Source organism: Psammomys obesus, unplaced genomic scaffold, assembly GCF_907164565.1.
Source record: "Psammomys obesus unplaced genomic scaffold, mPsaObe1.curated_primary_1811, whole genome shotgun sequence".
NCBI lineage: Eukaryota > Metazoa > Chordata > Mammalia > Rodentia > Muridae > Psammomys > Psammomys obesus.
Window position 1 is genome coordinate 11,814,105 of NW_026586550.1, and position 25,838 is coordinate 11,839,942.

The following is a 25,838-nucleotide window of genomic DNA, read 5'->3' on the forward strand; positions in this document are numbered from 1 at the left end:
ATGAGTGCTAAGTCATATCAGTCCACCAGCACTTTTGGAGCCCACTTGCCTTAAGAGCTCATGGAGGTCACAGAGAAACAACAGTGTCTGCTACAATGTGAAAGAGTTGCCAGGCTGTGGTTTCTGTTTTCTGTTTTCTACTTGTTCCAATTTTATATATTCTTCAAGTAACATAATTTATGGCCCTCACTGAGATGATGCATCACACTCAAAATGTGTTTTCTGTCAGGTGTGTTTTCACCAGCCCATTTACAAACCTAGTCTTAAGACAAGGAGGTAGGAAGCAAGTCCAAGACAGCTTTAGGCTACATAGTAAGTTGTAGCTCCCTCCCCATGTGTTTTACAACTCCTACCTACTTTAGCGTACGTAATACAGCAATCAGTCAATACTGACAATTGCTACTTCCACTTTCCACCATTTCAGCCTTTTCGTGAAAGCCTATGATATTAATTAGTTATTCCTCCCATGTAAAGACAACTGCACAATCTTGTACACACAATTTCCTTAACAAATACCTTTTTTTTTTTTTTTTTTTTTTTTTTTTGTAATTCTCTATACAGTGTTTTACTTAATAAATACCTAACAATTCATCTTTTATTTGTATGGCTTCAAGGTCAACCCTTTCCTGCTAAATATTCCTACATCCAGCCAGGCAGAGTTCATCACGACCTTTCTGTGAAGTGACATTTTATTAAATGGTGATAATTTGCATATCTGATTACCCACTAAACTATAACATGATTGAGGGCAAAATGGTGTGTTAATTCATACTAAATCTCTAATTGCTAAACTCAGAGTCAGAGGTAAGTCTTTTTTTTCTCAGATTATAAGATAATAAGTGACTGAACATGAATAAAAATGTTAAGTCAAATAAGGGAACAGATGATAAAGTATTATAAAGAACTGTCCCAGTGAGAGCACCAGGATGGAAACGGATTTTAAAAAATTCTTGCAGCAATTTTTTCAAATGAGGAAATATGGAGTCAATAGTGGTATCAATAAGTCAGAACAGTCAGAGACGGGGAAAAGGTGTTATGTTAAGGCAGTTATGAAAAGGATAAAAGAGGGGACGAGGGAGAGGGTTACAGCTGAGATACAAAGTGAATAAACTGTAATAAATTAAAAAAAATTAAAAAAAGAAGAGGATAAAAGAGTAAGACATAAAGTGACTCTTCAAAAAGCTAAGCTTAAGAAACCAGGCGGATAGTCACAACCAGAGAAAAAAGGAGATGGTTTAAAAAGATGTTTGTTTTAAAACAAAGATGAAGGTTACAAGCTTGAACACACCAAAAACACTGTCAACCTAAAATACAGACTGACTCCTTATTTTCCAAGATCCTTATTCTCATATCTCCCTTTCCCATTTCTCTCTTCCTGTGCATTCAGGTCTACACAGAGAGAGAAAGGCCTTAGTTAAAAATGATACTGGGGGAAAAGCCACTTACATGAACTTACTCTCCAAAATACATGGGGAAAAATGTAATAAAAAGTAGGACGAAAGTCTAATTTTATAATCCTTTACTTGTGATTTATTTTGGTAATTAAATTAAAATTTATTATAAAGTATTTCAAAAGTTAATAAAATTTAAGTTACAGCTCCAATTACAAGATTTTAAACATAAACACAGAATTGTTTTTATTGGTTATAATGCCAAACTTAGGACAGAACAAATATAAATTTTTTTAAAGTCATTAACACATTGCACAAAAATCTTAGAAGATTCATAAATTCCCTCAAGGACTTCTCTTAATTCTTATATTCAAATTATTAAATTAAAATAAAAATAAGATCATTTTAATTTACAACTTTTGCAGATATGTCGTAGAGAAAAATGAGACTAACTGCAACTTGGCAATAGTGAAGTACTTAATATAATCAGAGAGGTTGATAGACTTTTTGGATCTATAATTCATGACCTTGCTTTTAAATGATAAATGAGAAGTGACATTTACTTCCAATGTGTATTAAAAGTAAAACAGAAAACCAAACAAACACACCTGAACTGCGTAGTTCTAACAACACTAGTACTTACATCAATATTGACAGGTTCAATTGTGTTTATGTGAACGTTGGGAGCTGATGAGGACCGGTCTCGTTGCCCAAACTGGTTTCGATGATCTTCATCTGCTGGTCGGAAGGGCTGTGGAATTGGAATGGATTTTGAAGGAGATGGACTGGTGAGGATTTGGGGCCTGGAAAAACCAAGTCATTGGGAAGATAAGATTTGGGGGATTAATATTAGTAATAATATTTAATATGAAAATTGTAAAATTTTTGTATTTAAAATAAGCTTTAAGGAAACAAAATATCAGCAGTAATGGCTTTACAAGAAGAATTAGTTTAAAAAACATACCTACAACTAGGACTGCCAAAGCTTGCTCAAAAGCAGACCTTCCAGGGACTATCAATAAAAACAATGATTCTGATCCAGAAAACTCCAGAGGAATCTACAAGTGGCTAGAAATTACCTGGGGTTAATCAGTAGAAGCTCTTATCCTTTAAAATTATATATAGAAATAAAATGTTCCAGGTAGAAACTAACTAGATAAAATATGCTTTGTTTCTTAAACATTATTTCTCATAATCTGAAACTACTCAAATGAAAATTTTAAGAAAGTAGTTAGGAAGTTACAAATAGTTCTGGGAATATACCTGTACATTTCAGGACCCCAAAGATTTAACTGCTGATTAATGCCAGTGTTGAATGAAATTTCTATAATATCAAAAGATCATTTCCAAAATTTCAGAAGTTAATCTGTATGGTGACAATTATCTTTTCATTTAAATTTTTTTTATGTTTAATTATTAACACCAGAGACCAAAAAAAAAAAAAAAAAAAAAAAAAAGACTGAAAAAAAAAAAATCAGGTGTGTGGTTGTGAGATGCACACGGAAGCCAGAGGCCTGTGGCAGGTGCCTTCCTTTCTACCTTCTTCTTTGAGACAGGGTCTTCTCACTGAACCTACAATTTATAATTGGTTAGACTGGCTGGCCACCAAAGGAAAAAAAAAATCTGGTCTCTGTCTTCCCAGCACTGGGGTCACAGGTGTCAGACAAGCCAACTTCTTAAGTGGGCAATGGGATCCAAACTCATGTCTTCATGCTTGTATAATAAGCACAGCACATTAGCTACTGTGCCATCTTCCCAGCCCAAAGATTATTTTGATTGTAATACTCTAATAGGTTACAGAATGGCTTTTTAATTAACTAATTAACTTTTTTTTTCTATAGATACTAAAATCTATGCTTGCTAGACTAAAGAGTCTGGCATGAAGAACACTGGAAATCTGAGGCTAGTTTATAAATCCCTGTAAAGACTGTGGACCTTCAGGAAAGATTCTCAGGAGCAGGGAAGTGGTTACTACTTGGGGGAGGATATAGTAAGGCTCAGACTAAACTTCTACTGGCCACGGATGGTCTAACAGATCAAGGTCTTTTCACATGCTGGTCACCATTTTACTCCATATTATAAAAATTAACCATTATTTAAGTGTTATTACACTAGAATAGAATAACAGAAAGATAGTCAAGAAACAAAATTCTAAAAAAAATGCTAAGAAAATAAAATAGGAGGAACCAGTGAGATCATTCAGTGGATAAAAAGATGCTTGCTACTAAGCCTCATGACCTGGGCTTGATCCCTGGGCCCCAGATGGTGGAAGGAACCCTTATTCCAAAGCTGTCTTCTGACTTCCACACATGCGCCTTGGCATGAGCATACACACATATTAAATAAACATAATAAAAAAATTTAAAAGGTAATAGAAAAGGGTAGAATAAAAATTTGGGAAGGAAAACTCAAGAATGACAAAAAGCCTCTGAATAAAGTGTGTCATCAGAATCTGAAGCACATGATAAGAGTAAGGAAATAAATTTACTTTTGTGGGTTCATATTAACTACATGGGTCTGTTTAGAAATGATTAGGAAAAAAACATTCACTAAAAGAACTGGGAATATTAAATGGTTCATATTAACTATATGAGTTTGTTTAGAAATGAACAGGAAAAAACATTATTCACCAAGGAACTGGGCAGAAGCCCAATTACAATTAATAGAACTGGATTTTGGGAAAGTTATGTTTATCATGTTTCATCTGGTTATCAAAAAATTCTCAGTTTGTGTCAAAAACTATTCTTATTCTTGCTTTATAAACCCAAATGTAGCCTTTGCTAAGAAATTTTCAAATAGCTATTTGTTAATAAGTATTGAGAAGTACAAACTGTTGCCCTACTTAGAGTCTTAGGATAATGGTACCCTTTAATTCAGAACTAAAAATTGGGAAAGCATGAATCAACCAGAACTGTAGAGAATGGAATAATTAATATGTGACCCAGCATAGGCAGGAAGGCAATGCATCATTGCTGGAGCTCCCTCAGTAAGGACTATGATGGAAACATGTACTGGATAACAAACAGGAACTGTTTACAAAGGACAGTGATCAGAAACAAGGAAGAAACAAAACCCTGCATTTATTATGGTAAAAGATGAGGGCCTGTTCCACAAAAATCAAAGTGATATATTAATACCATTTGGAGAGTGAAGGTGTGCCTAAGTTCAAAGTTAACTTTTTTAGTCTTAAAGGCAAGTATATAGTAATTGTGGACAATATTTCATTATTACACCAACCTGCATGACATCTTAATTTAATGCTTAACAAAACAATCCTCTAATATTAAGTTGGATTCTCATTAGTATCTTCTCAAAGAAGAGTGGGGGCATGCACAGCACAAGTCTGGATTAGGCAACAGGTATATTCTCATTTAGTCTCTTCTGAGTTTTAATTTAATTTGAACCAGTATATTACTAATTCTCATCATTTTAGAGAACTGAAAAAATTGCATTTGCATACTGTGGAATCTTTCCTTGAAGCAAGAAAATGTATAACTAACTTGTGAAGAACCTTGGTTATCTTCTAATTGGCTTTTTCCCAGTGGTATACGCTTTGTACTGATCCCGCCACAATTTTATTTTAAAGTTAAAAATAAACAAAATTTTAATTCTAACACTCTTTAAAAAATTGCCAATAGTTTGGGCTTCAGTTGTTGGTTAGACTACATAAAATTTTTGAAGCAAAGTGACTCAGTTCAGTGATGAACAAAACAAAAGTAATTCTCTTTGTGTTCTGCACTGGGCAATGCATTAATTTTCCAGAATTTCTTGGTATGCCCATACTTGTTTCAGGACAGTTCTAAGAGTTGTCAGGACTAGTAACAAATGCAATATTGAGATATTGACCATATAATGGCTATTTTTGGTTGTCAACTTGACTACATCTGACATTAAGTAAAACTCAAATGGCTAGGTACACCTATGAGAGATTTCTTTCTTTCTTTTTAAAGATTCATTTAGCCGGGTATAGTGGTGCATAGCTGTAATCACAGCACTTGGGAGGCAGAGGCAGGTGGATCTCTTTGAGTTCAAGGCCAGCCTGGTCTACAAAGTCAGTCCAGAACAGCCAAGACTACACAGAGAAGAAACCCTATCTCAAAAAAAAAAAAAAAAAAAAGAGATTTATTATTTATAAAATATTCTGCCTGCATGTGTGCCTGCATGCCAGAAGAGGGCACCAGATCTCATTATAGATGGTTGTGACCCACAATGCAGTTGCTGACAATTGCCCTCAGGACCTTTGTAAAAACAGCCAGTGTGCTTAACCTCTGAGCTATCTCTTAATTAAACCATTTGAAGTAGTAAGACCTATTCTAACCTGGGTCTTTGAGGTAGAAAAATAGACCTTGAATACAGATCTGAGATGGGAAGATCCACCTTTAATTTAGGCCACACCTTCTGCTGGCAGCCTAAATAAAAGAACATGGAAGAAGGAAGCTTGCTTTCACGAGCAAGTTCATTCCTTCCTTTGCATTAGAGCCTACTTCTTCAAGATTCTCGTGTATACTGAAGACCAGTTGGAATATCCCGCCTCCTGGACTGAACTACTACTTGACTATTGGACATTCCATTATGAGACAGCCATTGTTGGTCTAGACACCCCCCCCCCCCCACTCTATAAATTCAGTAGAATAAGTTCTGTTCTTCTAGAGAATCCTGACTAACTGGCTTCTGTCTTTACAATGGCAATTTTACAGCGACACGAAAACATTAGGAAATTAATTTGCAAAGAAGGATGCACATCTTTCAAGACCAGAATCCATTTCAATCTGGTTAAGAAAAGAACACATGTGGCAGAGGCAAAGGTTTTCTTCATTTTAAAACAGCATTCCTTCACCAGAAGACAAACTGTATGGTTACTATTATGACCCTTCAGAAGCCAAGCTAATTTTATTATGCTCTGCAACTCTGTAACAGAGCTGGAACCTGCCATTAGATAAGTATCACAGGTCTTTAGGTCCATAGTCAAAGGATTAATTAAAATCCCAAACAACAGTTTGATTTGATTGTGTAAAAAAAACATACAACTAATGGCAGAGAAAATAAACTATTATAATCTGACATTACATAGTTGTTACATTTTATAGTGATAACATTTAAAATAAAATGTTTTATATTTAGAATCATTATTATTGTTGTTGTTGTTACATGTTTGCAGGTGTGTGCATGCCATGATGCTCACATGGAGGCAAGAGAACATTTCTGGAGTTAGTTCTCTTCCAACTTATTCGTGAGAGATGGTACTGCTGTGCTGCGGACAGTACTGCTGATTTTTGCTGATGTTCTTGCTTCTTTCTCTCACCTGTTGTAAGAGTGCTAGGATTGCAGAATACCATATTCTGCCTTTGTCAAATTTACTTATGGCAAGCACTTTTACCTACTGAGCCATCTCATCTCACACATATCCCCAATTTTGTGTGTGGGAGAAGTGATATGTGCACATCAGAACACAAAGAAGGACATCAGGTGGCCTTCTCTATTACTTTCTGTCTTATTTGAGGAAGGGTCTCTCGATCCTGGAAATCAAATCCTTTCAAGTACATTGCAAGTCAGCCATGCCTGCAATTCTCCTGACTCTATGGAACTATGCCTGGGCTGTTATATGAGTGTTAGAATTTGAACTTTCTCGAACAGCTTAACTGCTGAGCCAACCCTCTAGCCTCCCTCCCCTATACAAACAGGGTCTCACGTATCTCAGGCTGTCGTGAGGATGATCTTGAACTTCTGATTCTCATCTTTCTAGGCCCCAGGTACTGGCATAAAACTCAGGGCTTTGTGTGTGCAAGACGAACACTCTACTGACTGAGCTGCATACCAACCCTCCAATTTACTTTTGAGATGAGTCTCACTCTGGCCTGGGCTGACCTCAAGTTCATGGCGGTCGTCCTGCCTCAGCCTACCAAATGCTGAGGTTATACAAAAGAGCCATCACTCCTAGAAAAAAATTACTTTGATACACTTTAAACCTGTGAGACCTCAGGAAGGTTGGCTTAATAAAAACTGCAGGTCTATTAAAAGTATCAACTTACTGTACCAACTTATAAGATGTAGGTATCAACTTATACCTTAAGGTATAAGTCTAAAAAAAAAAAATAAGGGGTAGGCAAATGGCTGTGTGTGTGATTGTCATGAAATACTGACCACCTGAGTTCGATCCCTGGTTCCACAGTGGAAGGAGAGAAAGGACTCCAGAAAGTATTTTTTCTTACCTCTACACATGTACCATGGTATGTAACACTTGCACAAACATCTTCATATCAGTGCCCACAAAATAAGTAAATAAATGAATGCATTTTTGTTTTACAGAAGACAAGCTTTTTTTAATGATTAATTTGATTTTATTTTATGTGCATTAGTGTGAAGGTGTCAGAAGTTGTGAGCTGCCATGTGGGTACTGGGAATTGAACCCAGGTCCTTTGGAAGAGCAGATAGTGCTTTTAACCACGGACACCTCTCTCCAGCCCCTATGAACGCATTTTTAAAGTCTAAAGAAATAACATATTGTGAAGAATAGAAGGGAGAAGGTAATAGTAAAACAAATACCTAAACATTTTGAAATATTCTAGGTCAGAATGTTTGTATTTCTTTCTGTCTTTCTTTTTTCCTGAGATGGGGTTCCTCTGTGTAGCCCCGTCTGTCCTGGAACAGTCTGTCCTATAGACCAGACTGTCTTCAAACTCACCAAGATCCATATATCTCTGCCTCCCGAGTGCTGGGATTAAAGGTGTGCACCACAACTGCCCAGTGAAACTTTTCTTTTTCAAACTATATACTTCCAGACACAGCATAAATAATGTTGTCTTAATTAAAATGGGGAAAGAGTAACAGACCTATGCAAAAAATATTCAAAAGCAAACTTAAATTAGCATATCTTTTTCTAATACAAATATAATGCCTTGGAGATATTTATTTTTATTTTATTATTTTTTATTTATTACAATTTATTCACTTGCCTTGGAGATAATTTTAAAGTAAATTCTTGCTTTCCCTCCTAAACTGACAGTACTATTACTACTTCTTTTGTGCTTTATGTATATCCTTCCTTTGTATACAGCTTACCCTGAAGTATAGGTCTTCTTCACCTTAGGCTTTCCCCTGTCCATCTGCATTTCACAGCTAAGTGAATTTTCCCTTTAAAATCATTTATTTTATCACATTTGTAACTTGTTTGAAGACCTTTATTCTTCCACATCGTCATATCTCAAGTAAATACCAGCCTAAATGTCAAGATTCTCTACTACCTGTTCTCACATATGGCACTTTTCCTTTTATGTTTTTTTTTTTTTTGTTTTGTTTTTTGTTGTTTTTTTGAGATTATGGTCTCACTATATAGCAAAGGTTAGGCTCAAACTCACCACCTTTCTGTTTAGTTTCCTAAATGCTGGTATTCTAAAGGTGTGCATCACACCACACTCACACACACGACTTTAAAATTTACATATGCTTTGTGACTAGCATCACAAACCTGCTTTCTTCTCTGGACTCTAACACCAGCTCAAAGACCAGTTCAAATTACATGCCCATTAAGCTTTCTCGAATACATTTTACCTTCTTACATTCTATAAATATAAAATATTTATGTTTAATATTCTCTATTATGGTTTGTATTTTTAAAAAGTCATCAACTCGTTATGTTAATGTTTTTTAAGTAGAAGTCATAACATTACCTGCGAAAAAGTTGATTAAAAGGCAGAGCATAACCAAAATCCAAAACAAACCAAACAACCCCTCATAACCCTCCCCTGGAAAAAAAAGCGGGGCAGTGGTGGTGTATTCTTTTAATCCTAGCACTTGAGGCAGAGGCAGGTGGATCTCTGTGAGTTTAATGCCAGCCTGGTCTATAAAGTAAGGTCTTAGACAGCCAGGGCAGTTAACCCAGAAAAACTCTTATTTCAAAAAACAAAAAAAAAAAAAACAAAAAGTAAAAAGGCAGAGCATAAAAATTTTATGCTGCTTTTTTTCACAACTGATCTTAAAACACAGTCTACACTAGCTTTATTGCCACTACCTGACTGACTGACTGTGTGTGTGCGTTTTAGTTTTTTGAGACAATAACCCACTATGTTTACCAAGGCAGCCTCCAACTCATAGAGACCTGCCTGCTTCTGCCTGCCAACTGCTGGGATTAAAGGTGTGAGTCACCATACCAGGCTTTTAATCCAATTCAGTACCAAATGCATGCAAATGCTTGAATGCTTGAATGTGTAAAACACATTACTAGAGAAAAATATCTGTAATTTAAACAGTTTCAGTATTGAAAAGGACTAATTATCAAAAAGATCCAAAGGAAGGCAGTTCAGATAGCATGTCATTAAACAGCAGGAATCAAATCATACCCAATAGAGTCTGAGGGGGGTGCAGAATGGGATCCGGATGTCAGAGCAGTCTCTGCTAAGGAGGCCTCCTCCTGTGGTACTGGGTGATGCTCAAAGAACTTGGAGACAAACAGCAAACTGTGAGGCAAAAACAAAACAAAACAAAACAAACCTAACTTGTGCAAAACCCAGAAGCTTCAAGACACGAGAACACAGAGGTAAATGAGAAAATATGGGATCAAGTTTTACTTTCAGAAACAACTGTTAAAATTCAAGGATATTTTTGTGTAAAGGTTTCTTTTTAAAAAATTATATTATACTTTCAAAGGCAAGCTCAGATCTAAAACTAACTGTTCTTTTAGTCAATTTCTATATATTAGAAAAAATTCATACTGTGTGGTTTAGAAATTAGAAGAAAAAATACCTAGTAGTAAGTTAGACTATTATCCTTTTTGTTTTTTCTGAGATGAATTCTGTGTGTAGACCAGGCTGGCCTTGATCCACCCACCTCTGCCTCCTGAGTAGCTGCTAAGTTGGATGTGGTATTATGATTTATTTTAATGTCATATACCATTTCAACAGCAGCAATCTATTAGGCATAATACAGAATAAAGAAAAAAAGTATTTTAGAAAGAAGTAAATAAATCACGTGTAACTACTCCCTTAAATAAATGGAAACGGCTAGAGGTAAGACAACAGGCGAGCAGGGGTGAAGAGTGAAGGAAGAAGAGTAATAGAAATGTTAAAATGGATTGCGGAATCAGATTCCCTGTCCAAAAATATAGTATCAACTTACTTGAAACACTATTCTGTAACCAGCCCTAACGTGTATAAATGTGATCTCTAAGGACTAGTAGGAGCATGGAATGTACTTCATGCGCAGCAGGCCCAGTGCCCACTTGTCTAGGAGAAAAGAGCTGCCTGTATTATTTGTTAGTTTAAAAATTCTGTAACAACTGCATTGGGCACAACATCCCTCATGATTTTCAAAGCATGGTAATTTCACATGATGAAAATTTAACTATAAAGTAGTAGCAAAGAGGTTCTTTGTGGATTACTTACTCAAGTTGGTCATAATTAACACACATCAGTGGAACCTCTGTACTACAACGCTGGTGAAACTTATAACCACATGTTTGACAGCGGAAACCCTGGAAAAGCAGCTTTCGACAAAAGTCACAAAAAGCTAGGGTGAAAAAAGTTTTCCGTACCTGCAAGTGAAAAATCATAAAGGGTTTCAATTACTTGCAAGAATCCTTTTTATAAACCAACACATTTACTCTCTAAATTAAAATAACAATTTTTACTATACTATACTTTACTATAAATTTTTACTATTTATATCATAAAAAGTCACACACCAAAATAAAACATTAGAAACCAGGGGAACTGAAATCCTATCTCATCCTAACCCAGAAATCAAGACAATATAACAAATAAAAGAATTTAGTCTCATAAATTACCTAATCTCTAGTAGTCAACAAGCAGCACTTAAAGGGACTCGCATAAAATTCTTAAAAATAATTTAAAAATATGAATTAAAAAGAATAATTTTAAGTTTAACAACGTAAAAAAGTGAAAATAGAAAAAGAGACAGAGACAAAAGGGAAGAAAACCAAAGTTATCATTTAATTACTACACAAAGAGAGAAGTTAAAAAAAATGGTTGCTAGTGCTGACAGCACAAGAAACATTTATTTAAACTTTCATAGTTAGCAAGCAAGATGCAAAAGGAAAAAAAGATGGTTATAACGCTTGTAGAATCAGCAACCAGTATATGCTTAAAGTTGATAAAGCAACAAATCATGGCAAAAGATTATCTAGTAATATGAAAATAAATACCTAAAAGCTTAACAGAAACTATTAAAAATTATCAATAGCTTCATGAAATGTACTGTTTTACTAACATGTAGTGGGGATTATTTTGTATGATCACAGAATTATGAACTGAACTGTTTGTAACACAGGATATGTTAATATATTATTGTTGAATTCAGCAACTTTGTTTTTTTCAAGATAGGGTTTCTCTGTGTAGCCCTGGCCATCCTGGAACTCACAGAGATCCACCTGCCTCTGCCTCCCTGAGTGCTGGGAATAAAGGAGTGTGCTGCCACCACCACCAGGTGAACGCAGCAACTTCTTAAAAGTTTAGCTCTAAAATTTGGATAGTGGGAAAGGAAACCTCTCCCCTCAAACTTTAACATATTGTTAAGACACCTCTGGAAGAATGTCTGCTATGGACTTATTTTTAGTCTATGATTTCAGATAAACTTCTTTATGAAACAAAATAAATGTTGAAAAGTCTTTAAAAAATTATCAGTGACTTTTGATGTATAATTCGGATTTAAAAAACTTCAATATACTAAGGGAACTCTTTCCAAAATTATATACAATGTGTATGTGCTGCCATAAGAGGCAGAAAAAATATGTAACAGAACTCTTAACAATTATTATTTCAGAATGCTGATAGCAAGGATGACTTCATTCTTGTTGTGTTTTCACAATCAATAAATAATAAATGTACTCTTATTATGATTCAATATATACCTGAATTTATATAGCAGTACTTACTCAAACATAACTTAGAATTTTACATCCTTTACTACATATAAATGCTTTTTATGATACATTTAATTTACATCTCCCTTTCTATTTAAATGGTCTTGAACTTTCAAGCAGCCTCTTGCTTCTGACTCCCAGGTACAGGATTCCAGGTATGGAAAACCACATCTGCTCTCAAACTTTTTCTTTTCTTTTTTTTTTTTTTTTTTTGACCTTCCAGGCTGTCTTTCAGGTTCCAGTCATCTGCCTATCACTGCTTCCCAGTGTTAGAATTAAGGTGTGTGTGCCACCATAGCCAGCTCATTTTCAAAAAAATATTCATTCAATGAACAGTTACTGAAAATTATAGTCTGGCATATAATCTGGCCTTTCAAGAACCTTTACATTGTGGGATCTGCTTTCTCTGGTTTCCTCATCACTTGAGAAAGCATGTGAAAAAAAGCAAATGCTTGTTTCTAGCTTCTTCCTTTTCCATTTGCCTGTGATTATACACAAATGAAAAAATACTTCCTTTGATATTTAATTGCCAAACTAACAATCTTTAGTACTGCTAACATTATCTCAGAAAAATAAAGTCTGCACACAAACACACGAATACCATCTGACTTTTTTGCCAACCATTCAAATCCTCACTCACAGATAATTTGTTGTTTAATGAAGTCTTGAATATCCTTCATTTGCCTACCTAGTACTCTTCTTCCTACCTAGTACTTATGTATATCTGGTTGTTTTATACACACACACACACGTGTCGGGGGTGGGGGAAAAGAAGGGAAATAGAGAAGAAAGGAGAACATCTAAGGGGAAAAGATAGTGGGTATGCATTTGAGCATGGATTTTATGCAAACCTTGTATCCGAAAGATACCTTTGTGAATAAAGATGAACCCTAAAAGATCTATCATTTCTTCTGGGCCATAGCTTATGCTCAGTCTAAAGCAGAATCTAAGCATATCTAAAGATGTGTAGTAAGTTGGGGGTGGAGTGTTTAAGAGGTCATTGCACACTGCTGACAACTTAAGCTAGGTTTTACCAAATTCAAAAAAACACAAGAAAAAGTCACAAGGAGAGCTCAGCACCCAACTACCCTACTTTTCCATCCGTTACCTTATTTTTCAGAGCAACATGTGTGTTGAGATATAGGAAGTCTAACTGTGTACGTAACATTTTGTAAAAATAAAAATTTACATTTCTACTAACAGAGGAAAGACACCAGATTTCTATTCTTATGGGCTACTGGGCAATCGTTACAAGAAAAAAACTAGGTATACTGAAACAGAATAATGCCCACAAATCCTATTGGTGATAAAATTAAAAAAAAAAAAAAAAAAGCACACAGTATGAACCCAATTTTTACCTAAGAAAGAGACAGGAGTGGGAAGTAATTAAGAGAAACACACTGCCATACATTTTGTGTATACAGAAAATTATACAGTCTTCTAATCTACACAAATAATGACTTCTACGAAAATTTCACTTTACTAGATGTACTTTTACATCATACTAATTTTTGTTCTTTTATTTTGTTTCATTTGTTTGTATTTTTCGAGACAGAATTTCTCTGTGTAGTCCTGGCCATCCTGGAACTTACTATGTACACCAGGCTAGCCTTGAACTCAAAGAGAACAATCTGCCTTTGCCTCCTGAGTGCTGGGATTAAAGCTATGTGCCAGGCGGCTTACTTCTTTTTCTTTTAAGAGACGCAGTACATAATTTAAAAACCATATAAAAAGAATAAATATTAAAAATGTTTATTTTTATTAAATATTAAAGTCTTTAAATACAAGATCTTAAAGAACAGAACTTAGAAAAATTATCAATCACAAAATTATCTGTTTTTCATATTCCCTAAATTAACAACAACAACAAAAAATTAAAAATAAATTGACCACCAGGCAGTGGTGGTGCATGCCTTTAATCCCAGCACTCAGGAGATAGAGGCAGGCAGATCTCTGTGATTTGGAGGCTACCCTGGTCTACAGAGTAAGTTCCTAGAGAGCCAAAGCTATACAGGAAAAACCCTTTCTCGAAAAACCAACCAACCAAACCAACCAAAGTGACCATTTTTTACAACTTAAATATGAAAAGGTACATACAAAGTTGTGTGTTGTAAGTGGAACATTCTCTAGCACTTCTACGTGCAGCTCCTCCCCAGTAAGCCAGGAAATATCAGTGTCCCAACCAATTGGCTTCTTCTCTCTGAAAAAAAATGTAGGCAAAAAGCTTCCTTGATTATCGCACCACAAAATACATATAAACATTATGCTAATATATGAAAATAGCTACAGGAGACCTAATACTAAGGAGGTTTGGCTCCCCGCATTTACATCATTAGAAATTTAAGCGTTAAAAAAAAGCTTAACTCTAATAAATGTATTTCTCTTAGACAAAGAACAGTGTAAATATATTTACTCTTAAGTCAGTCCTGTAAAACCTACAACAGTCAAAACTGAATTGTTCCTGAGGTTGAAAAAACAAACAAACAAACAAACAACAAAAAAGTATGGTCTTATCTACCAATAGAGAAAAAGAGCATTCAAGGAACAACATACCTCAAAATGCAGATTAAAACAACCATCTGGGAAGAATTTACTTTATGAAAAAACAATGCTTCAATATGAAACAAATTTTGATAGACTTCTTACGGAACTATTGAGCTTGTATTTAATAGGAAAACTGTAGAAATGAACATTATCTAAATAAATCACATCCTTCCAAATGCTACAACGGTTTAATACAGTGCCTCATGTTGTGGTGGCAAAAAATTTATTTTTATTGTTACCCATAACTATAATTTTGCTACTGTTAAAAACTACACTGTAAATAAATACCTGTGTTTTCCAGTGGTCTTAGGACACCCTGTGAAAGCTTTGTTCAACCCCTAGGTTAAGAACTACTGTTCTAATGATTCACAAATTATAGAAATTATAAACTCGAATAACGAATAAATACTACAAAAGCACACAAATTATCAACGGCCTTGAAGATTTCTTCAAGAGTAGTATTAGTACTATTAGTACAATATTTTAAAGTTGATACTCTAAATCTTTTAGTAAAAAATAATTTCTTTCTCTCTTCTTAATGTGTATGGGTGTTTTGCCTGCAAATAAACCTGTACACCTCATGCATGCCTGAGGAAACATATTAGCGTTTTAGATCTCCTGGAACTGGAGTTACAGATGGCTAGGAGATGCCAATGTGGGAGCTGAGAATTGAACCCAGGTCCTCTAGAAGGGTGGCTAGTGTCTCCAGTTCCTGAGTTAATTTTCAGTTCCCAAGATTTGGATAAATACTATAAAACAAACTCAAAGTTTTATGTCTAATTTCTTTTCAAAGAAAATTACACAACACATACAAACCATACCCATCCTGAATTCTGTAGACAGCACAGCACTCTGGGATGAGGCCTCTCATCATCAGTGCCTTCTTCAAACTGTCTCGAACTGTAACACCACAACGTGCTGGTACCTATGATATAAATGCATGTAAGTGGTAAAGGGAAGGAGGTTTTCTTTCAAATTATTTCTTGAAACTCAAGTCAGTTAGGGCTGGAGTGGTAGCTCCGCAGTTAAGAGCACTGGCTGCTCTTCCAGAGTACCTGGCTTTCCAGGTACCTACATGGCAGCTCACAACTGCCTGAAACTGCAGTTCCAGCTGACACCACACAGACATACGTGTACACAAAACACCAATGCACATAAAAATAAATAAATCTTTAAAAAAGTTTAAAAAACTCACAGATATATACCTTTTAACACCTTTAAAATATCATGACTTCCTTGGGCCAAATACAGTATCATGTCTATAATTTACTTACTAGTCAAAGGAAATCACAGCAAGCTACTATAATTTTACCAACTTAAAGAACAATTGATTAAGGCCAAGCATGATGGTGCATGACTTTAGTCCTAGCACTTGGCAGGCAAACGCAGGAGGGCTATCTCTGTGAATTCCAGGCCAGACAAGGTAATAAAATGAGGCCCTATCTCAAATTTGTCATAAGAGTATAGGCTCTTATTAAGTATTCAGGATGGAACTAGATTTATACAGTTAATCCTCATTGTCTGTGGAGAATGTACGTGTGCATTTGTCTACTCACTAGAAAACAGAAATACCTTTATTGCTTTGTTGTTTGTCTGTTTTTCGAGACAGGGTGTCTCTGGGAAACGGCTTTGGCTCTGTAGATGAGGCTGGCCTCTAACTCCCAGAGATCCACCTGCCTCTGCCTCCCGAGTGCTGGGATTAAAAGTGTGTGCCACCACTGCTTGGTCCTTTATTGCTTTTATGGATACATGAAGATCAGTGAAAAACTTATTCATGTACTGTCTGTCCTAGCTAAGGTTCAACAAAGTTGACAGTTTACCTGTTTTCAGAATATGAATCTGTGTTCTAGTCAAAGCCTACTTGTTGCTCTATTTTCTAAATTTATGTGCTTTTTGTTTCAGATGGTTTCCCAGGAGAGTACTTAACGCGAAGTTTAGAGCTCCTAAACCCAGTGAACACTGGAACGGGTCTGGCAGGGAAGAGGTGCATGTGTGCATGTTTGGAAAACAGGCCTCAGTTACACGGGTGTCAGCCATGAGTTCATGTTACCAAGCCAACAACAACATATATACTTGTCTAAATATGTATTTACCACAGAAAAATGCACACTTGAACAAAACAGTCATGTTCAAACTTTATCATCAAAAAACCCTAATTGAAATGCCCATTGATTAAGAATCCATGAGAATTCGTTACTTTTGCACATGTTTAAAATCTATACTCAACGTTATGTGCAAAACTTTAAGGAGACACTTTAAAATTTGGTTGGACATGAGAAATGTTATACACTGAATTACTTATTTTGTTAGTACCTTTACAGTGTAATTTATTTATTTATTTATTTATTTATTTATTTATTTGTTTGTTTGTTTGTTTTCTTTTTGAGATGGCATCTCATGGAGCCCCGCCTGGCCTCAAAACTCATTATGCACCTAAGAATTACTCTGCATTCCTGTGCTTCCTGTTTCCCAGCACTCTGGGTTACAAACATGTGCTATGGTTGGCTGGGTAGTGCAAAGGCAAGCCTGTGGTATATGTAAACATGATACAGCTAGCCCTTAAACACTGGCATAGAATCCATATGCAAACGAATATGTAGAGTTAACCACAATTTTAAATACACAGTTTATGCTGGTTAGTTTTATGTCAGCCTAACACAAGCTGTAATCATCTGAGAGAAGGGAACTTCAACTGAAGAAAATGCTTCTGTAAGACTGAATTGGCTGGTGAGATGGCTCACCTGCTAAGAAAACTGGCTGCTCTGGTCCTGAGTTCAATTCCCAGAAACTACATAGTGGTTCACAACCATCTATAATAAAGGATCTAATGCCCTCTTCTGGCATGCAGGGATACATGCAAACAGAGTACTCATACATTAAAAATACATAAATGAATTAAAAAATTTTTTTTGATTAAAAAAAAAAAAAGACTGAACTGAAGGCAAGCCTGTACAGCATTTTCTTAATTAGTAATTGATGGGAGATGGCCTGGCACCCATCCCTGGGCTGGTGGCCCTGGGTTGTGTAAGAAAGCCGACTGAGCAAATCATGAGGAATAAGCCAGTAAGCAGCACCCCTCCGTGGCTTCTGCATCAGCTCCCACCTCCAGGTTCCTGCCCCGACATCCTTCAGTGATGAACGCTGATGTGGAAGTAAAAAGCCAAGTAAATCCTTTCCTCTCCAAGTCGCTTCTGGTCACGGTGGTTCATCACAGCAATAGAAAACCCCGACTAAGACATAACTTTTTGATTTTATGGTAATTAATATTGATGTTGAGCCTTTTTCAGCTGTTAGACCAGTCACATCGTTTTTAGGAAAAACTGTGATATACAATGCTTACAACACAGGCTTACTAAAGTAAGAAGAGGATCCTTATACCCTAAAGTAATGTTTGAATTTAAGTGCCTCCTCACAAGCCGAATTTAACTTGCAAAGAACCAGGGCCAACAGGATTTATTAAGGTTGTATCTTTTACTGCTAAATTGTGGTTCTAATAAAATCTAAACAGGTTAATCAGTTAACAAGAAAAGCCCTTCTTTCATTGTTAGAAAAGCTTAGAGCTTTGGAGGAACCAAGAATGCCCTGGTTCTACAGTGCTGCACATAGCACCTGACCTTATAAACTTGCTATGAGAGCAAATGAGAGCACATAGAGTAGTTTTACAAACTGGAAATTGCTAGGCAAAAAAATAGCCTACAAAAACATTCCGTCATCTGTACATCTTAGGTTTTTGTTTTACTGTGGCCAAAAATATAGAGGGAGAACATTTTCTGTGGCTGCAGCATTCATTCCATTTATTAATATCCTTTTATTCTCAACCTACTTCATTAAGCCTACTTAGGTGTAATGGTGAGAATTTAAGTTTCTACTATTACTTACCACCTGAATGGCTAAAATCAGAACACCTTTGCCTTATTTTTCTCTATTGCACAAACAGTTCTTAGTTCAGAGATACAAACAGGGTATTGTTTTAGTTTTCAATTACATTCACTTATTCATAGGTTTTCATTTTTCCACGATGTGTTGTAGGTGGGCACGAGTGCAGTGTGGAGTTCAGAGAAATACTTTTGAAAGTAGCTTCTTGCTTTTTACCATGAGAATCCAAAAAAAATTAAAATCAGCTCACCAGACATGCAGGAAGCACCTTTAACACCCACTGAGCCATCTCACCAGCCCAGGGCATGATTTTTGAGCATTCAGTCTTGGCTTATTTGTTTGTCTTTCATTTATCTTAGATACAATTAGGACTGATATCTACTTAATAGGTATGTGTGGTCCCAAATCTCAAGGTAAAGTAAATCCAAAAACTTGTTCTTTTAAAGATCAGGTATAGGACATATACTAGGTGTTAGGCAGTACTCTTAATTACTGAGTAAACCAGAAAGGTAAGTTGTATTACATAGCGAAAAAGATCCTAAAATTAATTTAGAAGTTTTAGATACAAAACCCTTTTTAGGAGCTGGAGAGATGGCTCAGCAGTTAAGAGGACTTATTGGGTTCTGTTCCCAGCATTCATGTGGTGGCCCATAACCACCTGTAGTTCTAGTTCTGGGGAACCTAGAACTCTCTTCCTTGGGCTCTTAATACATGCGGTATAATAAACTCATGTGGGCTCACATATACAAAAATAAAAATAAAAATAAACCCCAAATTTAAAAGTAACTTTGAATTACATGTGTATTTTCCATCCCTAGGAATTGTTCTTAGTCCTGTGTAAAGGTAGTTTTCTTAACACTGTTTGCTGTTATTATAACATTAACAACAACAGGTGTCTATCAGAGGAAGGATAAGCAAAAATGGAATAGCTGATAACAATTCAATGGAATGAATAAAAATTGCTTTTATTAACAAATAAAATACACCTTGAAATAAAAATTCTGAATAAAATCCTGACCATTGCATACATATGGCATAATTCTACTTTATCAATTAAAAAAACAAAATATTCACAGCCATATGTATGTAGTAAAATGTGACTGAATGTGCTCCACATTTATTACAGGGTTGTTTCTAGTGGGGACTTGGATGTTCAAAAAGAGAATGTGACTGATAAGAGGATATAATTTGTGTATGAATATGAAGAAAATAATAACAAAATCTAATACTTATTGATTGTAGTGGATTAGGAGCTACGTAATATATAGTTCTTAATACTTTTCCAAGTATTTAGACCTTTCCAAATATCTAAAAGAGAAAACTCACAAAGGACCTATATTGTTTTCTTGAGACAGAATTTTATGTAGTCCAGGATATAGTCTATGACTTGTACTCTACAATTTAAATATTTTGCAGGATTTTTGCCTGTAAAATAAATATTTATAAACATTGTAAAAAGTGGTTCTACAGATCAGAACAAGCCACTCCAAAGTATGTCATTTTGGCAAGAGGATTGGTTGAGTTAAAAACAACTGAGACTCCACAGTATGCAGGCCGTTTTTCTTGACACCAGATACAGAGCTATCTGGGAAAAGAAAAATCTTAACTGAGAAAATACCCTGAAATGGGGCCATTTCTTGATTAATCTTGATGTGGGAGGGCCTAGCTCATTGGAGGTGGTGCCACATTGGGTTAAGTGGTCATGGATGGGATAAGCAAACGAGCAAACAGTGTTTTTTCATGACCTCTGCTTCCATTCTTACCTCCGCTTCTTGCCTTGAGCTCCTGCACTGACTTCCTTCCAAAAGTATTCAAAGGCTGGGGAAAGAGCTCGGTTAGTAAAGTGTTTGCCCCACAAGCATGATGACCTGGGCTGAATGTGAGAGCGCATGTAAAAAAGTTAGAAAGTGAGCCAGGTGTGGTGGCACACCCCTTTAGTCTTAAGCACTCTAGGAAGCAGAGGCAGTGATCTCTGAGAGTTGAGGCTAGCGTGCTCTCCATAGTGAGTTCCAGGACAGCCAGGGCTATACAGAGACCCTGTGTAAATAATTAACAAACTGGGATGTGGTGGCATGTGCATGTAATTAATCCCAGCACGGGAGGGCAGGGAAAGTGGATCTCTAGTGCTTGCTAGCCAGCCAGCTTACCCTGCATGCTGAGTTCCAGCCCAGTGAGCGACCCCATTTGGAAATGCAAGCTAAATGACTCCTGACAATAACCTCAGGCTATCCTCTGGCCTCCACATGCATGCCCACATGTGCATGTGTACACACATGAACATCACCCACCTACCCGCACATCCCAAACAAGTTGAGAAGTGGACTGTAAGAGAAATATGCTCAAAGTACATGCATGAAAATGAAGAAAATAATCAACCCAATTAACAATCAAACTGTCTGATGTAAAAAGCAACTTCTCATAGACTACAATAAACTCCTGATCCTCAGAAAACCCAAAGCTCATACCTCATGAGGATAAACTTTTATTAATTTTCCCTATATATTCATCTTCTTTTTAAATTTAATTTTATATGCATTATTGTGAACATGTCAGTCCCTTGAACTGGTGTTACAGACAGTTGTGAGTTGTCATGCGGGTGCTGGGAATTGAACCCAGGTCCTATGGAAGAGCAGCCAGTGCTCTTAACCCCTGAGCCATGCCTCCAGCCCCATATTTATCTTTTTATAATGTAGTCTTTGCGTTCCTCCAGTTTTACAACATTCTTTCTTGAAATGGTATATACTTTCTCATGTCTATCCACTCCTGGGTTCTCATCTTTTATGACATCATGTACATATAACAATGTTGACATCAGACAAAACTAAATGCCTTTATGATGCAAATGTTAGAGTCCAATTTCTAGGGCCCCAGTTGCAGAATCAAAGAGAATTTTCAGCAGCTATAAGATTTTTTACATTAAAAAAATATTTTATTCTCTGACAATTTCATACAAGTATACAAATATGTCTTGATTATCTCCATCAGCAACTTCACCCTCTCACTCCCCTGTACCCCTCCCCCAAAAGAAGCTCCTTTTACCTTCATGTTCTCCAAGGCTTATTAGAATTTTTTACTTCTTTTTTATTTGCTTTGGAAAACGTATGTGTGTGTGTGAGAGAGAGAGCATGCGCGCATATGTGTATGCGTGGTATCTTTTGCTAAAAATTGAATCTAGAGACTTACACATGCTAGGTAAAAGCTCTACCACTGAGCTATAAATATCTCAGACCCAAAAATCCATTTTGTTTCTAATTTTATACTTCCAGTTATGCACTCTTATTTTATTTACATTAAGTAGTACTAGATGTCAAACTCAGGGATTATAATAGGCAAACATTCCAATTGCATTACTGTCTCAGCCCTAGTCAAAGCAATTTTGTGTGTCTGTGTATCTGTGTGTAAAGTATGCTCATGTCGTGGTCACACATTTTTGTGGAGGCCCAAAGTTGATGTTGAATGCCTTTCTTAATCACTAATCATATTAATTTTTTGAAGCAATTTTGAAGGTAATTTGCAAAAATGAGAGACAGGATGAGGATTCCTGCTGGTCTAGCTAGTAAGTTTGCACCAGGGATCCATTTTTCATCTCCTGAGTGCTGAAAATACAGGCAGCCACAACACCTGCACAGCCTTTTACAAGAGTTCTGGGGATGTGATCACCAATCTTCAAGCTCAAACCTGTGCAGCAATGCTTTATGTACTGCAATTTATTGCATGCAATTAAAAAAAATCGATATTGTACAGTATTTAGAACATTATTATGCTTATTAACATTACTTTTATCTTCATCTTATTTCTCATTCATATTCAGGTCTTTCAAATATGCATATAAATTATTAAGATGTAAATTTTATTTGCTTTTTTATATCCTACATAATTTCTAAAGTGTGGTAATTTCATTATTCATATAAATACTTTCTAATTTTTCTTAGAAATTTTTTGATCTATGCTGAGAAAAGACTGCAAATTCTAAAACCATGCTTTACTATGGTCAATTCATTTCTATTTTAATTGTAGTATGGTCAGAGAATTTATATTTTTGGATATCCCTTGTTGCTAAATATATAATAAAGACTCTGCGTTTCCTAAAAAAGAGTATGTATTCTTTAATTGGTGTGTGTGTGGCCTACCTGTAATTTTATATTAAGAATGAAATCTAGGCTTGGCATGCTGGGCTATACCTCTGCACTTGAGGACAGCAGAGGTAGCAAGATCAGCATGGGCTATAGAGAACCATTTTGAGACCCCATCTTAAAAAAAAACTGACAGAGAAACATTTAAATACAGTAGTTAGTACAATTGTTATGTGAAACTCCTTTTTAATACAACTCCCCTTGTCCTTAATTGTTTCCCTTAAAGCCTATTTCATATATTTCTAGGACTACCAGCATTCTTTGCTTTTTACTGAAAATAAATTTTTTCATACAATATATTCTGATTTCAGTTCCCCTCCCCCAGCTCTTTCCCACTTCCCCACCCACCCAAATCTACATCCCCCATTAGAATATAAATAAGCATCTAAAGAAATAATACAATCAAACCAGAATATGACTACCTCATTCTTATAGGTTCACAATAAAAAGCAAAAATAAGATGAGGGATAAATGACATATACTAACTGCAATGATGTGGAGTACGCAATTTTATACATAGTTATGTACCCAATATATGTACATAATCATGCATATACAGTCCTGGCTAGTTTCTCCGTCACCTTTACACAAGCTAGAGTCACCTGAGAGGAGAGAACTTCAATTACAAAAATGCCTCAGTAACACTGGGCTGTAGGCAAGCAAGCCTGCAGGGCATTTTCTTTATTTAGTGATGGACATAGCAGGCCCCAGTAAATCATAGGTGGTGCCAATTCTGGCTAGTGGGCCTGAGTTCTATACGAAAGCAGGCTCATCAAGCCATGGGGGCAAGCCAGTATGCAGAAGCTTTCCATTGCCTGTGCATATGTCTTCCAGGTTCTTGTCTTGATTGAGTTCCTGTCCTGACTTCTTTGATTATGAACAGTGATGTGGAAGTGTAAACAAAATAAACTCTTTTCCTACCCAACTTGCTTTGGCCTAATTTCTACAGAAATAGAAATCCTAACTAAAACAATTAGCGTATTTACAACAATGAACATATACATCACTTTCTTCAAGTTTCCTCGTACTTTAATGTAACATGTCCTTCCTTCCCTAGACCTATGCCTTAGACAAATACTAAACATCTTTCTGTCACTGTAGATGAATTTGCCTTTGTTTTTAAAAATTAACTATGTAGATGAATTTGCCTTTGTTTTTAAAAATTAACTATGTAGCCAAGGATGACTTTGAACTCCTAATCCTCCAGCAACTATCTCCCAAACACTGGGATTATATGCGATCACCATCACATATGGCCAAGAGTACATTTGATATAAATGGAATTACAAAGTATGTATCCATTTTTGTCTGCCTTCTTTTCTACACCATACTTTTCTTGAGATTCATCTGTTAGATATTGAGAATACCAGTAACTCTTTTTTCTATTAAACTGTGTCCTTTGTATAGATATATCACAATTTGTTGTAAAATATCCTTGACATTTGTTTTTAGCTTAGAAAAAAATTTTTTTGAAATGGGGTGTCATTCTGTTGGCTCAAGCTAACCCAGAACTTTATATATAAATTGGGTTGCCCTTAAAGTGCCCTGATTTACCTGCTCAGTGTCCCAAATGCTAGGATTACAGGTTTGTACACCAGGAACCACTTTTAACAATTTACCTGGTTATGAGAAATAGAACAACAAAGCAACACTTATTTACAAATCTTTCTTTTTCAAGCTTGGAAAAACACTTCAGAGTAAATGGCTAGGTCTGTGCTAGTAGTATATAAACTGTGCATAATTACCATACTGTACCTTTTAAAATGTATTAAAGTATTCACATAACAAAGACTTATCTTAATTACTTTTAAATGTTAACTGCTCAATGAGGTTAATATTCATGTTATTGTGAAACCAATACCCTAAACCCCTTTCATATTGTTTTTAAAAATATTCATTTAAAAATTGTCCTTATGGGTATTTTGCCTGCCTGCATGTCATCACGTGTGTGTATCACATGCAAGCAGTGTCTACAGTTCCGTAAGAGAATAATGGGTTCCATGGAACTGAATTACAGACAGCTGTGGGCTGCCAAGTGGGTGCTAGAAACAGAACCAGGGTTCTCTTCAAAAGCAGCCAGTGCTTTCAACTACTGAGCCATCTCTCCCACTCCAAAGTTTTCTATTTTCTGCTCACGAGTATAGGTGAAAAACAAAACAAAAACAAAAAAACAAAAATCAAAACAAAACAAAAAACCAAACCAAACCAAAACAAAACCAAGCTGGAGATGGAATGGGTATCTATAAACTTTTTAAATTTCAGAGATAAAATTTCCACTTGCAAATAATCTTATATCATCTTCCTCCTTTAAGGAGAAGGGAGAGAAAAAAACTGATTTTCTTTTTGTAAATTGAGCTTATTCTGCACAAAAAGTAAATAATCCCAAGTCTGCTTTATCACAATCGACCCTTTCTGGAAGGGCAGGGAATGTGTGTAAAAATGCACTCTTGACAGTATTTAAAACAGTACTTTCTAAGTAAGATCAAAATCCATATGTGGGTCCTTGGCAACTCTGCTAGTTCCTCATTTAATCATTAACATAGGAATTCTAGATTCTAGGGAAAAATGCCTTTATAGTAACATTATTTTAAAAGTCAAAGGGAATTTTGGAACACTGAAAAACACCAATTGCACTTTGAATTTCTGCTGTCTCACAGGGAAAACAAATAAAAACTACTTTGATTTCAGCTTATTTGTGAGTCTCTTAGTCATGTTAAAAGCAACCATATACGGTTGTAGAGATGGCCCAGTAGTTAAGAACACTTTTTTAGAGGACAGAGTTCAGTTCCCAGCATCCACATCAGGTGACTTAAAACTACCTATAGCTCCATGCCCTAGGGATCTAACATCTTTTCTGGACTCTGGGCACCCACACTCATGTCCTCATACCCCCACATAGATATAACAATCCCCCATATATATATACATGTATATATATATGTATATATATATGTAAATGTATATATATGTATATATGTAAATTACATATATATGTATGTAATTTATATACATAAATATATA

The 25,838-nt window shown here is 35.7% G+C and overlaps 1 protein-coding gene across 2 annotated transcripts in view; it reads right to left on the minus strand.

Annotated features, from left to right (window-relative positions):
- Braf (B-Raf proto-oncogene, serine/threonine kinase) overlaps positions 1-25,838 on the minus strand; it is a 133,166-nt gene that overhangs the window by 52,192 nt on the left and 55,136 nt on the right. For both annotated transcript variants that reach the window (XM_055602028.1, XM_055602029.1), the window contains exons 4-8: positions 15,630-15,733; positions 14,362-14,464; positions 10,769-10,917; positions 9,728-9,844; positions 2,035-2,194 (exon numbers count right to left, since the gene is read on the minus strand). In XM_055602028.1, coding sequence (XP_055458003.1) covers positions 2,035-2,194; positions 9,728-9,844; positions 10,769-10,917; positions 14,362-14,464; positions 15,630-15,733 — 633 coding nt within the window. The remainder of the gene's footprint in view (positions 1-2,034; positions 2,195-9,727; positions 9,845-10,768; positions 10,918-14,361; positions 14,465-15,629; positions 15,734-25,838) is intronic.